We start from the raw sequence: 14459 nt of genomic DNA, 5'->3' as shown, positions 1-14459 counted from the left end.
TGAATCAATCTTAGAACCATTAAGAGTTATCTTCAAGAGGTCATGAAGTATAACCCAGGCAACTAGAGAAAAATCAAAACTTATATTGACATATCTTTAAAAAGGGGAACAAGGAGGACCCTGGGAATTACTGAGCAGTCAGCCTAACTGATTACTTAGATGATCACACTATTAAGATCTGTCCAGAAAAACAATCATGTCAAACCCAACCTAATTACCTATTTTAACAAGTTACCAGCCTAATGGACAGGAGAGCAGGGAGAAGCTGGAAACAAAAAAAAAAAATCAATTTTATTAAGTCTTTTGACACAGTCCAATGATAACTGGGCTCTAAGGGGAGAGGAAAAGGTGGTGCAGGTAGCTGGGCATGGGTTTGGTCCTGTGGCCAGACTCCTGCAGAGGGAAAGGGGTTTGGGTATGTTGGCTATAAGGGTCCCTTATAGGTGGGTCCTGGGGGAAGCAGCCATGGGATATCTGCCTCATTGGCTTCAGGGGCAGGGGCACAGGCAGGCAGAGAAGAACCAGGTTTCACAGGGCAGGGTTTGGCAACCTGCGGCTCTGAAGCTGCATGCAGCTCTTTAAGGAGCCACTTGTGGCTCCGAGCTCTGCCACTGCTGACTCCTCTTGTGGATCTGGAGGATGCCACCTCTTAAACAATCAAACAAAAAACAACATAAATTGAGTTGTCCACCTTTAGACCAATGAAATTTAGTTTTTGTTTAAGTGGTGGCAGCCTCCAAACCTGCTGAGTAGTCAGACATGGCAGGAAGCTCTGGAGAAGAAAGCCACAGCATGGCAGGGAGCTCCAGAGGACAAAGCTGGCAGGACAGGGCACCACCTGTGCTGCACATGGGAGAAGTCTAAGCCTGCAGGAGAGCTAGGGGTAGGGGCAGCCAAGCCTGCCCCCGCCAGAGATGTGCAACCACACTGAGAAAGAGGAGGCAGGGTGGAGCAGCAGGGGATGGGCCAATCGTGGAGGAGCAGGAACAGTGCATGGAGCTCATTGTCAGGCAAATTAATCCTGGGGACGGAGGAGAGGCATGGATTTAGAGTTGAGAGGGGTTAAGCCTGGGGATGGGAGAGTTTTGAGGGATGGGGGTAAAGCCTGGGGATAGGGAGGTGGATTTGGAGGCTGAGGTGGGTAAAAGCGTGGAGATGGGGATTAACTTTCTAACAGGTATAAATCATTGTGTCTGCACTGTTCTTAAAACAGGCGTGACAAAAAGTACAGTTTGATATTTATTAATGGAGTGTCTCACATTCACGTGCATTGCAGCGTTAAGTATTGATTTTGTAACTGAATTTGAAAAAAACGGCTCTTCTCGCTATTTGGGTTGCAGACCCATCATAGGGGTTTCACAACTCTGCTCCCGGGAGAATCTGTGTGTATCTGTTACAGACATCCTTGTTGATGGGTATTTTGAAATAAATTAAGAAAATAATTGAAACTGGCATGATTATAGTGTTACTTTGACTAATAAAAACTGCAGAATTTTAAGATACTGTATGTAAATGTTTTGGTGTAGAATGTCCCCTGGAGTAATTAACAAGAATGTTGTACATAAGAGAGGAGAAACAGGTCCTCCTCTGCTTGGCACAGATAAGACCTCAACTAGACTAATTTATCCAATTCTGGGCTCCACACCTCACAGGAGATAATTGTTTCCAGAGGAGAGTAACAAAAATGATAAGTTTACAAAACATGATTTATGAAGAAAGATAAAAACAGGCATGTTTAATCTTGAGAAGAAACTGAGGGGACCTGATAAACAGTCTTCAAATATATAGAGCTATCATAAAGAGGCCTGATCAGTCATTTTCTATACCCACTGAAAGGTAAAACAAGTAGTAACAGGTTGAAACCCAAGCAATATAAATTTGGGTTAGTTATTTGGAAAAACCTAATTTTAAGCACAGGTAACTTCTGGAATAGGCTTCAAAGGAGGTGCTGGAATCCCCATCATTGGAGAATTTTTAAAGAAAAGGTTGGACAAACCCCTATCAGGGACAGTCGAGGGTCTAGTTAGTCCTACCTCTGCACAAGGCCTTTCAAAGCCCACTTCAACCCTCCATCCCGTGATCATTAAAGCATTATGATCTTTTCATAACCGACCAAATGGCTGAAAATATCCTTTGTAATAAGAAATATGCACCCTACTACTGACAACACAATTCTTCACTGAAATGATGCATATTGGAGCCTAAAGGTGTACATACAATTCTTTTCTTTGCTCACACAGACAGGGAAAAATTCAGAGTGCCTCATATAATCACAGCTTTGCCACGAACCATAAAGTATTGCACAAACACCTCCATATTACAGTTTTTTACCAAGCAGACCCAACTAATGCCTCCATCATTCAGTATAGGTATTCCTAACACACTGACCCCTTTTCCAGATTATACAAATAAATCTCATTGAGTTCTACCAGTTCCAGAGAACCAAATGGAAGAGGAAATGGGCAACCTCTCCCAAACCCACTTTTTATGCTTTAAAAGTGTTAGATGGAAATCCATGGTGGAAAGTGAATAGGATGTAAAAAATGGTGAAGAACTTATATATTTCAACAGCTATGGAGTTGGCAAATTCAAGCAAAGTTAGTAGGGCAGAGACCGTGACACTTCTGAGAGAAGGTAGAGTTAAGGTGGCTTCGGCAACCATAAACTTTGCATTTCCTGGTTTTCTGTAGCTGGAATTTGCTCAACTCCATGTTCTACAAGGGATGACAAACCAAGCAACCTTAACTCTTAGTTTTATGTTATGTTAATGAATGTACTGTTTAGACATTATGTTTAGATTCCTGGCTTCATGTATTGTGTCACGGTAAGGCAGGGGGTGAGTGTAAGAGGGAAAAGCAGGGCTGGCAAACAAGCAGAGTGGGAGCACAGCTGAGGAGGAAGCTGCCCTGGGTCAATTGGGGCCAACTGGTCCCATTTAAGACTGCCTTTAAAAACCCATTTGCCCAGTGGGAGAGGAGAGTATAGGAGGCAAGTGGAGAGAAGCAAGGAGAGTTTTCTAGAAACAGCAGAGGAGGGAAGGAGTACTTGGCAGCAAAGGGCTAAGGCTCCTATCCAGGTGGCTCTGCTGCTACCACCTGGAGGAGGTACTGGGGGGGGGGGGGGGGGAGGGGCAGGGGGAGAGAGAGGAGAGAAGTCATCTGGGGAAGTGGCCCAGGGAGAAGAGCTGCAGTGCCCATGGCGAGGGGAGCCCTTTCCCAACAGTAGCTGCCAGAAGGTCCCTGGAATGGAACCCGGAATGAGTGGGTGGGGCCCAGATTCCCCACAGACCACCACCCCCACCCCCACCTCAAGGACAGTGGCATCCTGGCCATGGGGCTAGTAGACTGAACAGAGGCCCAGAGCCCAGGAAGGAGACTAGCCTTACCACAGTATATTTTCATATACATTTTTGCCTTTTAGAACAGCACTGAGTTTGACTTTAAAACTTCCATCAGTATCTTTGTCTTCACTAAGGAATTTCTGCAATATCTCCCATTATTGCTAATACCAGTCCTGTTCCACCATTGGTTACAACCTTGAGAGCTCTACTTTCTCCCAGAAGCTAGTATTTTAAACAGTTGGTCATCAACATGCATTTGAAGCAGCACCAGCAAACAGCATACTTAAAACTACAGCATCTTGTCCTCAGTAGAGCTTCCTCAACATTGTTAACATCAATGAAGCTGATCCAGTATTAGCTATAACAGGAAATCTACAAAAATTCTCCTAAAGTACAAGGCTTGAGAACATGTCTCTTCAATATTTCACAACATCTGTATTTAATTATTTCTAAAATATTAGCTTAAACTGCCTTCTTAGGTTATTTGGATGCTCCTCACAACACGAGCCATGACCTAAGTTCCTCCACCGCCACCTTAAAACAACGTATGATCATTGACAAATAAATGGTTGAGAAAGATTTACTATTAATAAAGTTCAGATCATTTGGACCATTTCCTGCACTAGCAAATATTTTTTCAAATTAAATTTTAGTTTTGTATTTTATCCTTCAAATAGATTAGTATTGTAAATGACATTTTAAAAAGAGTCATCAGCTTGAATTGTTATCAGCCTCAAAAGGCAAGTTAACATCATTTCAGGTACTACATTTACCCAAGGTCTGCCAGCTTTTTATGGCTTTTCAAACATATTTGCGGGGGGAGATGAGGTTTTTGTTTTGAATAGTGTCCTCCCTTTAGCTGTTGTATGAAAGTGTCACATAATAGAGACAACTGTGCTAACATTCTTTATGCAGGCATAATAACTATATAAAACTTTTAAAAAGATACACATCCCTTGGAAAAGCAAGGATATACTATACATGTCTAGTGTACCAAGTAAGTGTTAAATATGATACAAAATATGGATTTAAAGGGCTTACTGTGCCTGGCCTGTTGTAAAGGAGTTTGTGTAGATTTCTGAGTTCATCTGTTTTCTTCTTACTCAAAAAAAACTGTATCCTTTCAATTTCACAAAGTTTTTTTCCCTTGCCTGAAAGAGTTAAAACAAGTTTTGTTGCCTCTCATTCATATTCTTCAAAATGATAAATCTGTTTATAACTTGTAGTGTCTATTTTAAATTTGGCAAAGTTTTCAAAACTGAAGTATTAGGAGGTAGATGGGTAAACTTTTACTAACAGTCCAAAAATTCAAAATGACAGATTACTCTATCATAATTAAATAAATGGCTAGCCACCTTTATAATTATTCTTCTATTACCTGAAGCTCTGTACCCAGATAGGGGTTACACAGGCTTGCATAGTTATTTTATTCCAGCAGCTCTGCTTTCACAAATGATGGGTAAATAAATCATGTGCCTGACTGAGATGAGATAAAAAGATGCGCTTTAAGTTTTTCAACATTGTTCATGGATAGTTACAGAAAAACATTTCCACTATTATAATTTTAATAGCCAGCCTTTTAGTAAAAGGAAATCAACGCCCTACTTTTAAGATTTATGGTGACTTAGTTATCTAAAAACAATTCAACTTAGTCAATTTAAGAAGTTTCACTATTCACTACTAGTTAAAGCAGTTATAATTCCAAAATAAGTGGACTAACTTGCCTGGTGCAATTGTAAAAGGTTCCCTTTGTAACGAGGACACCTGCATGGTCAATCTTTCTACTTTTTTCTTCTCTCTTTTCCCTTCAACAATGAGACTCTTTTCTGCAAAAAGAATAACATTTCCCAAATAGTAAGACAACTCAAATTGCACTGCTATCATGTGGAGAAAAGGAAAAGTTCCATACATCTAATGCATGTTATAGCAGATACCTTGAGAAGAACCTAAAGGACACTGTACGAAATTTTAGTGTAACATGCTACTCTGATCTAGCAACATCTTACAATTTACCTAATAGAACTGATTTGCAACTAACTGAAATCACAATGGCTGAAGATTGACCTGAACTATACATACACTGATATAGTAAAAATAGATCTAGATGCAGGTCTCCAAACAAGCCTATTGATGAGATCCTATTTTAATTAGGTTGTGGCATCCCAGCCACACCACAGACTGTACACTCTGTCCAGTACATTCTCTTAATATAGAGCTCCACAGAATTAGTGCTGACCCTCAAAGGCTCTCCTGTACATTAAGCATGCCCTCCTCAGAGATTCACCCACATGGGCACTAGTTTAACAGTTCAGACATCAGTAACAGTCAGAAGAAAAAAAAAAGAGTACAAGAGTGATCGATTTATGGATAAATATCTGAAAACAAATCACTCCAATGTCCATATCACTCAAGTTTTTTGGTCAGTGTCTTCCGGGGTGTCCTAGCACAATTTTCTTTGTTGTCTCCCCTGCTCAGAAATCCTCTCTCAAACCCAACCTAGATCATCATCTACTTTCTAACACAGAGATTTTTCATTATCCAGCCCCTGAGTAGAACTTACACATTCAACCTACATGGGCTTCTAGTCTGTTAGTCTCTCTGCTGGTAGCTACCACTGTCCTGTCAGGGTAATGCCACTTAATAATTAGTGGTCAGCACACTCATTTAGGGTCAAACTCAGAGGCACCATGTTATCCTCCACATTTAAGAACTGATACAGTCCCACAGGACAGTTACATTGATCATGAAGCACTTAAGACACTCAACATGAGCATCATGGTATTTGGGGGAGGACAATCAGGATGGGGACATGCAAAAGCTCCAAACTGTCAGATTTCAGATGCCACCACAGTCACACTCTAAATGAAATTGTTGGTTTTTTTTAAAAAAAAAAAAAAAAAAAAAAAAAGTCTGGTCATTTCACTTACTGCTCCTCCTGCAGAATCCACTTGCTAATTTGTCATTTTGCTACATAGTAAAGAAACATTCCACTTGCATTAGTCCTTGTAGAAGGACTATAAAACGCAATGAAGATACAAGCTAACTCCCTCAAGATCTCATGCCTACAGAGCTCTACCGGGTCAAGAAACAAACAGTGAGGAAAAATGTTTTTTTGTGTTGGAATGAGGGGCCCTGGTTCTGAAAGGTATCCGAGATCTGATTTTTCAGTCTGACTATATTAATACAGGAAACCCTTGCTTTAACGGACTAATGGGAGTGGTGGGGGGGAGAAGGGTGTCCATTAAAGCACAAAGTCCATTAAATTGGAGGGTTCACTGCCCCCTCACTCCAAAAAATACCCACAACTCAACGTTGCTGGAACCACTGCCACACGAGGAGCCACCAGAGCCTGAGACTATGGTTGGGGGCCCTCCTGTAAATGCTATCCAAAGGTGTGCCGTGCACAACAGTGAGGACCCCACCATGCACAGCAGCAAAATCCACGCTGTGGCTGGGGGCGCCCCTTGCACACAGTAGCAAGAACCCCGCTGCGGCCTGAAGGAGCCGCCACCACAAGCTCCTCCCACCAGCGGTGGGGTGCATATACAAATGCCATCTGCCCACGTATGTGCCCACCCCAGTGGGAGAAGTGCATAGCAGCTCCTGCAGGCTGTGGTGATAAGTCCCCTCTCTTTTTTTTTTTTGGGGGGGGGGGGGGGAGGAGGGGGGATGGGAAGAGGCTAGGATTTTATGGATCTTGGTTAAATGGACGTCAGGAATAGTTACAGGGGCGGCTGGCAGGCGTCAGTTGTTCCCTACGTCCACTAAATTGGGGTCGGTTAAATCAAGAGTTTACTGTCCTGGCCATCTACAACTGAGTTGAGGACAACATTGCTTGGAACTAGTATGCAACTATTAGGTGTTGACTAAGGCTCAGTAGTATCATACCACAGAAATGGCAAGTGGAAACACAGGAACATTCCTTCTCTGCATCCCTTAATGCGGTCTTCTCGTGTTTGTTTGTTTTTTAGGTTTCCAACCCGCCCCCTCCAAGCGGAGTCCCATCTGATAGTTTCTCTTCTGGGAATCCAGTGGAAACTAATGTAATACTCCATTCATGGAGCAACTCAGTCTGCCTAACTGTATACTCCTCTGCCAAGTCCATAGCAACTGGAAATCTCTTACCTCTGGACTGCCCGCCACAATAACATTCGTTATATGGATAAAGTGTAAGAATCTATTTGATCCTTGCTTCCATTGCAAGAACAGGATCCACTGAGACTGTCTTACATGTAGATGTTCTCCCAGCTATTGTCAATATAGTCACATATAAAAAGGAAATTTCCTAAAATTAAGTTATGAAGCTTAATAAAATAAACAATTTTATAAGTTAGACATCAGAAAATATCTGCCTGTACACCCCCATGCCCTCCTTCATCCTCAAAAATATTCTAATTAGTTACGTATCAGTCATCTATGAACACTGATTACTCCAAAGAATTATTGCAGAATAGCAGCCTGATACTTTGACGTGTAATTCACTTTCTTTTGTAAATCATCCCCTTTCTTTGGATATTGCTTACCTTTTTCTTCCTCCTCTTCCTCCTCCTCCTCCTCCTCTTCCTCCTCACTTTCCTCAACTTTGTTTTCAGTTTCAGGTGCCCTCTCACTTGTCTGTTCAGCAGACATTGTATCTTCCTTTGACAAAGACATGGCGGGTGGTTCTGTGGAACATGAGAATTGCCAATGCTATTAATTAAAACTTCTTCAATCTACAGAAGTATGGCAGAAACAGAGCTGTCCCGTCCATAGGATGAACTAGGGCAGCCACCCCGGGGCCTGTGCTTTTAGGGACCCATTGGTGGCTGCCTTAGACATTCTATGTTGAGGAGGTTGGATGATTACCTGGAGCCAGGGGCTGAGTGTGGTGGCAGCAGCAGGGGGTAACCCACTCTCACACTCACCATGGGGTGGTGGAAGGGTCAGCCGCTCTACCCTGATGTACCACCTGCCTCGCCCACTGCCAGTCTCTCAGTCCATATGGTGTGTGCGCACGCGTGTGGTGGGAGGGCGGCAACAGAGAGGGCTGGGAAGGCAACCCCCCCACTGCTGTTGCAACCACAATGGGGAAATCCCTGACCTGGTTGGTTGGGGAGAAGGTAAAAGTGTGGGACGGAACAAGGGAGGGGACTTGGACACTGATAGGGGGTTGGCCCAGACTCTGCCTCCCTTTTATTTAAAAAAAAAATAAAAAATCATTTTTAAACTTTATTTTAAACATTTTGGGTTGTGGGAAATTATCAATGGGGAGAATCATTGACAGACATTCAAAAAGTTAAAGCTTTGAAACCAATACAAACTGTCTATGTCAAAATACATACAGTAAATCAAACTATCAAGTTCATAAGCAGTATTTTTCTTACTTTGCCTACCTTTAAATTTCAATTATTACTGATGGACTTTTTTTAACCTCTTTGCAAGTGTACAGTGATAAATGCTAGTTAATATCAGTTGCAATCAAAATTCAAATTTATCTAAGTCTAAACATATGACACCATTATTGGATAAAAGTCCTGTCACAATATTGTTTGGATTCCGAGTGCTTTTATAGCATCAAATAGTCTAAAATCAGGGCTGTCAATCAATTAAATTAATTGTGATTAACTGTGCTGTTCAAGACTAAAACAAGGGGGGCAATAATTTTCGATGGGGGGCATATCAAGATTTTGGTAAATGATCCAAGGATCATATTTGTCTAATGGAGGGGTAGCGGGGTATGGGACAGAGGTTGGGTACCGAAGGGGTCTACGGGTAGGGGACTGGGATGCAGGAGAGGGTGTGGGGTCTGAGGGAATTGGGTTGAAGGAAGGGATTGAGATCTGAGGCAGGGGATTGGGGTGAAGGAGAGAAGTCTGACCTGTGGATGAGTCATAGATGAGGGTGTAGGGTCTGGGAGGGAGGTGTGACCTGGGGTGGGGAGGTGGGTGCAGAGGATCTGGACGGTAATGTGGGGCAAGGAGTTGGTGTGTAAGGGAAGATGGGGTGCCAGTTGCTGGCTCCAGCCAGGAGGTGAATACTTTGGTGGCTGGATGTCAGTTAGGGCTGTGATTGGGCTGGGGGGCAGTAACTGAAGTCCACCTGACCCATCCACCAGTCCAAAGAGGCACCTGGAACAGCCAGCTGCTTTGAGCAGCTTGTGACTATGGCAGGTAGCTAGTCTGTCTGAGAGTCCCAGCAGAGCAACCTGGAACTGGCCCATGTGCTGTAGCTAGCCCACCCCTGTACTAATAAAATGCCACTTCAATATTTGTGGGTTTTCTGCATTTTCAAATATATTGACTTCAATTACAATACAAAATGCAGCTCATTCTATGTTTTTATAAATATTTGCACTGTAAAAATAATGGTTTTTTTTTAATTCACTCAATACAAACACTGTTGTACATCATCTATCAGGAAAGTTGAACTTAAATGTAAAATTATACACAAAAATTACTGCATTCAGAACTGTAACACTACAAAAATTTCAGAGACTAGAAGTGCACTGAGTGTTTGTTTGCTTGTTTCCATTTGCATGAAAGCTTCTTGTTTACATGTGAACCAAAAGTGAGAGCAACAGTGTTGTAGCTGGTTCTCAACATGTTTACATGCCAGAGGCACTAGAGATTCACATGCCCGTATGCTTCAGCTACTATTCAAGAGAATGGGTCCATCCTAACAACGGGTTCTGCTTGATAACACAAAACAGTGCAGACCAATGTGTATTCACATTCATCGTTTGAGTCATCTGCCACCAACAGGCTGATTTTCTCTTTTGGTGGTCTTGGTTCAGTAGGTTCCGTACCAGAGGGCTATTCTTAAAATATCAAAGTATGCTCTCCAGACCTCATCCCTCTCAGATTTTAAAAGGCATGTCTGATTCTTAAACCTTGCGTTAAGTGCTATAGATATATTTAGAAGTCTCACGCTGAAAATATAAACAAGGTACTGAATCTGTAGTGAAAGTAATCTGAAAATGTAGATACGCTGGGTCATCATCCAAGACTATTCTAATATGAAATATATTGCAGAATGAGGGTAAAAGAGCGGTGCACACATTTCTCCCCCAACAAATTCAGTCACAATGTACACTTTTTTTTTTAAATGTAACAAATATCAGCAGCATAAAAACACATCCTCTGAACCTGTGGCTGAAGCACGAAGGGCTAGATGGACATTGAGTATACCCAGCACATAAATACCTTGCAGTGGCAGCTACAGAAGTGCTATGCAAACACTTGTACTCACTTTCTGATGACACTGTAAATAAGGGGGCAGCATTATTTTCCTGTAAATGTAAACAAACTTGTTTGTCTTAGCAGTTGCCTAACAAGAAGTAGGATTGAATGAATTTGTAGGTTTTAAAGTATTAGACTGTTTTGTTTGTGTAGTTATGTAACAAAATCTACACTGTAACTTGCACTTTCATAAAACAGACTGCAGTGAATTGAAAAATAGTATTTTATTACAGTGCAAATATTTGGAATAAAAATAGGAAGTAAGCACTGCACATTTGTATTGTAATTGAAATCAATAATTTGAAAATGTAGGAAAACAGCCAAAAATTAACAACTGCCTTTTTAATCACTATTAAACAATATAATCTCAATTGAAATTTTTAAATCACAATTTCACAAATTGAGTTTAATCAACAGCCCTACTGTAAAAACAAACTGAACATGAACAATTTCCTGCATGCTCCTAATGCAAGTCTGATTATTTTGTGTGTGCATGCAAACACGCCACTAAAGAACAGTTCAGTTTAAAGTTTTAGTTATCAAATCCTTCCAGACATGAAGGTGCCACTCTGCACCATGAGCTATACACCCATATCTACTAAAAGCAATATTAACACAACACAGCTTAATAGTTCTGATAAAATATCAAAAGTTAGAGAATACAAGGGTTTAAAATCTCACAAACTATATTATGCCACACTTTAAATAGGGCATTTTCTACTTCCGCATTTGATCAAACATACACGTTGATATAAGTTTATTATACACAAATACACATTTATACAGTATGGCCATTTCTAAATATGTCATTGAAAATTTTCAGGAAGATGGAGCTTCTGGAAGGAGAATTTCCTTCCGGGAGATCCCCAAGGGCCACTCTGCCACACAGCTATTTTGGAGTCAGGAAGAGCTTCTTCTGAACTCCAAATCATGTGACCATATGCTAATGAAGTGCCAAAATTTACATAAATGCCACATTAGAATTTTCCAGGCTCTTCATTAGCATGCTGCTTCCGGAACAAGAGGCTTGTATAGAAATGGCCTATATGATCAAAAAAAACTTAAGAGGAGTACATACTCCTTTTGGAAAAAGGGAACCCTACACAGCACCTGTTGTATACAAAAGGCCATAAGTATATGATACAGGCTGATCCTTCTAGCCATAAAAATCCATAGAAGATTATGTATTTTTAGAAGATTATTAGAATATTAATAAATTAGAAGATTAATAGAAGATTATTATTATTTTTTTAATTTAAGAAGTCTTGCTTAATAGCAATAGTTAAAATGGCTCAAATTTGTCTCTGAAGTTAAAAATCTAGTTTTGGTGAATGAAGTGATAGACAAGAGATTTCTTCAAAGACAGTATAGTAAACCCTTGATTTTATGGACCTCAATTTAGTGGGCTTTGGGAACAATGGACTCCCATCCTGTTGTTCCCAAAGTCCAATGGTGTAGGTAAAATCGTCTCCCTGCTCCCCAAAAAGTTGAGACTTACCACTGCCACAGCATGGAAGAATCCCCATCTCCTCTGTCAGAGCTGCCATGCACTCCTCCCACCAGGTGTGGGGAGCGCATATGGGCACACTGGCACTTGCACAGGCATCCCACCTCTGGTGGGAGAAGTGTGCGGCAGCTTCAGTGGTGGATCCTCCAGATCATGCAGTAGTCCCTCCAGCCATGGGCAACAGGGTCCAGTGGTTCCTCCAGTGGCAGCAGCTCTGGTGAGTGGTAGGCCCCCCACCCCCCCATTTTTTTTTTTTTTTAATTTGAGAGGCATGGGACTGAAGATGGGGGAGCCTAGCAGGAGTGGATAGGAAGAAAACCCTTGCATTTAATGGGCATTCAGGAATAGTGGACACCCATCTCCCCATTAGTCCATTAAATTGAGGTTTTACTGTAATGCAATGATTATTTATCAGAGGGACAGAAGAACACCTGACTTCAGTGATTATATCTTAGAAAAAGTGCTCACAATTAAAAAAGAAAAAAAAACAAAATCCTATGGCATGTAAAACTAACATTAGTTCTTATTTCTAATTTTAAGCAAATAGATTACAGAAAACTTCAGCTGTTTCATTAAGAAATTTATAATCAACCTCAACTAATGTATCCAGACAAATTCTCTAAAACATTGGTTCTCAGAAGGTACACAGGGATCACAAGGAATATATTAACTCATACAGGTATTTGCTTACATTTGCAAACTACATAAAAAAAGCCATTGGTGACCTCAGTATAAACTAAAATTCTGTCAATGATTTGTCTATCATGTTCTGTACGCTATATTGGTGGCCTCCAATACAGTGGGCGAGTTCGTTTTATTGGGGAGTCATTAAGGCTAGTATTAGACTCACCCAGGCCAAGAGCAGAAGGCTGAAGCCACATTGCAGGGGGCTGAAACTGAAGCCTGAACTTTTAAAGTGAAACAAGCCAGCAGTCACTTAATACTTTAAAGACTAACAAAATAATCAGGTGATGAGCTTTCAACAGGCAGACCCCACTTAATGGATCTGAAGAAGTGGGTCTGTTTCATCAAAGCTCATCACCTAATACGTTATCTTCTTCGTCTTCAAAGTGCTACCTAACTGCTGGTTTGTTTTGCTAGAATACAGACTAACCCGGCTACCCCTCTGTTACTGCTAGAGTGAGATGAAAACTGGGGCAGGGAAGATAAAAATCAGACCCCTGAAAGCGGTACAGTAGCCTGAAAAGGTTGAGAACCATTCCCTCACAATAGCAGTTCCCCAACTCCTGGTTTATGTGACCTGAGAGTTGCCAAACGAGACGGCTAATGGGCACATTCGGGGGAAACTTTTTCCAACTACTTGTGCTGTTACTACGACGCTAAAAAGAAGAAGGAAACGACCTGGGCTCTAAGGCGCTCCTCGGGGCCACCGCCAAGTGTTCGGTTTGTTTCCCCCACTCAAAGATGCGCCCAGCTCTGCCCCCTCGCGCCACCCGAGCCGCTGAAGGTTGTTTTCCTGATCCTCCGGGGCTCGGCTCTAGCCTGCTACCAAGGTCCGGGGATGGGCGAATCAGCCACGCGTCCCGCCAACGAGCGGTGGCGGCTGCAGCTTGTGTGCAGCCGGACTGAGTCCCCGCCCCGCCTCAAGGCGGGATGGCGGCGCGGCGACCCGGGCGCTGCGGAGGAGCGCAGGGGCCGGGCCGCGGGAAGCCCGCCAGGCGGGGAACACAAGGGACCCGGAGCGCGGGGGGGGCAGGGGGCTCAGGCGGGGCCCGGCTCCGTTCGCCGCCCGGCCCCGCCAGGCTCCCGCGTAGGGAGCAGGCCTGGCTGCGCTCGGTCCCCGCAGGGCCGGACAGTAGGACTGGCTCCGCCCACGCCAAGCACCCGGGGCTCCTACAGGCCTCCCGCCCCGGAAACCTTTCGCCCGGGGCTCATGGTGGCCGCCGTGCCCCCACCGGAGTCGCGAGCCACCCACCTCGGCTCGGCGCTGCCCGGCGGGGTCCCGCTGCTCCTGCTCCTGCTCCTGCTCCTCCTCCTCGGCCGCGTGAGCGGCGGCTGGAGGCGACAGTTACCGGGATGGGGGCGGGGACAGGCACGCGCTCCGCGTCTCACTCTCGCACTCACACTCTCCCCCGCCCCCAGCCGGAATCAACACGGTTTTCAAAATGGCGGGTTCTCGGAGTGGGGGGAGGGAGCGGGAAGGCGGCGGCCAATCACAGCCCAGAACCCACGTCGCGGCTGGGGGGCGTGTGGCGAGCGAAAGGCGGGCGCGCGCACGAAAGGGGAGGGGGTAACAATGGGCGGGAGGCAGCGGCGCGCGGCGCTTGCCGGGGAGGATGCGGAGGGGGGTGGCGTGGCGTGGCGTGTCTGGGGCTCCTCTTCCCCACCTGTCACGCGTTCGCAGGGGCGCGAGGGAAGTGCAGCTGTGTATGTC

The 14459-nt window shown here is 43.6% G+C and overlaps 1 protein-coding gene across 2 annotated transcripts in view; it reads right to left on the bottom strand.

The window, feature by feature from the left end:
• Window positions 1-14179, bottom strand: part of DEK (DEK proto-oncogene) — a 36252-nt gene extending 22073 nt beyond the window's left edge. The window contains exons 1-4 of one of the 2 annotated variants that reach the window (XM_074987598.1): window positions 14001-14179; window positions 7864-8004; window positions 5065-5166; window positions 4382-4491 (exon numbers count right to left, since the gene is read on the bottom strand). In XM_074987598.1, the coding sequence (XP_074843699.1) occupies window positions 4382-4491; window positions 5065-5166; window positions 7864-7993 (342 nt within the window). In that variant the 5' untranslated portion in view covers window positions 7994-8004; window positions 14001-14179. Of the gene's footprint in view, window positions 1-4381; window positions 4492-5064; window positions 5167-7863; window positions 8005-13426; window positions 13668-14000 lie in introns of those variants that run through there. The other variant, XM_074987599.1, reaches the window with a different exon arrangement.
• Window positions 14180-14459: the final 280 nt, after the last annotated feature.

The sequence above is a fragment of the Carettochelys insculpta genome, chromosome 2, assembly GCF_033958435.1.
Source record: "Carettochelys insculpta isolate YL-2023 chromosome 2, ASM3395843v1, whole genome shotgun sequence".
Classification (NCBI taxonomy): Eukaryota; Metazoa; Chordata; order Testudines; family Carettochelyidae; genus Carettochelys; species Carettochelys insculpta.
The sequence above is the reverse complement of the archived record's forward strand: the minus strand, read 5'-3'. Positions and strand labels throughout refer to the sequence as shown.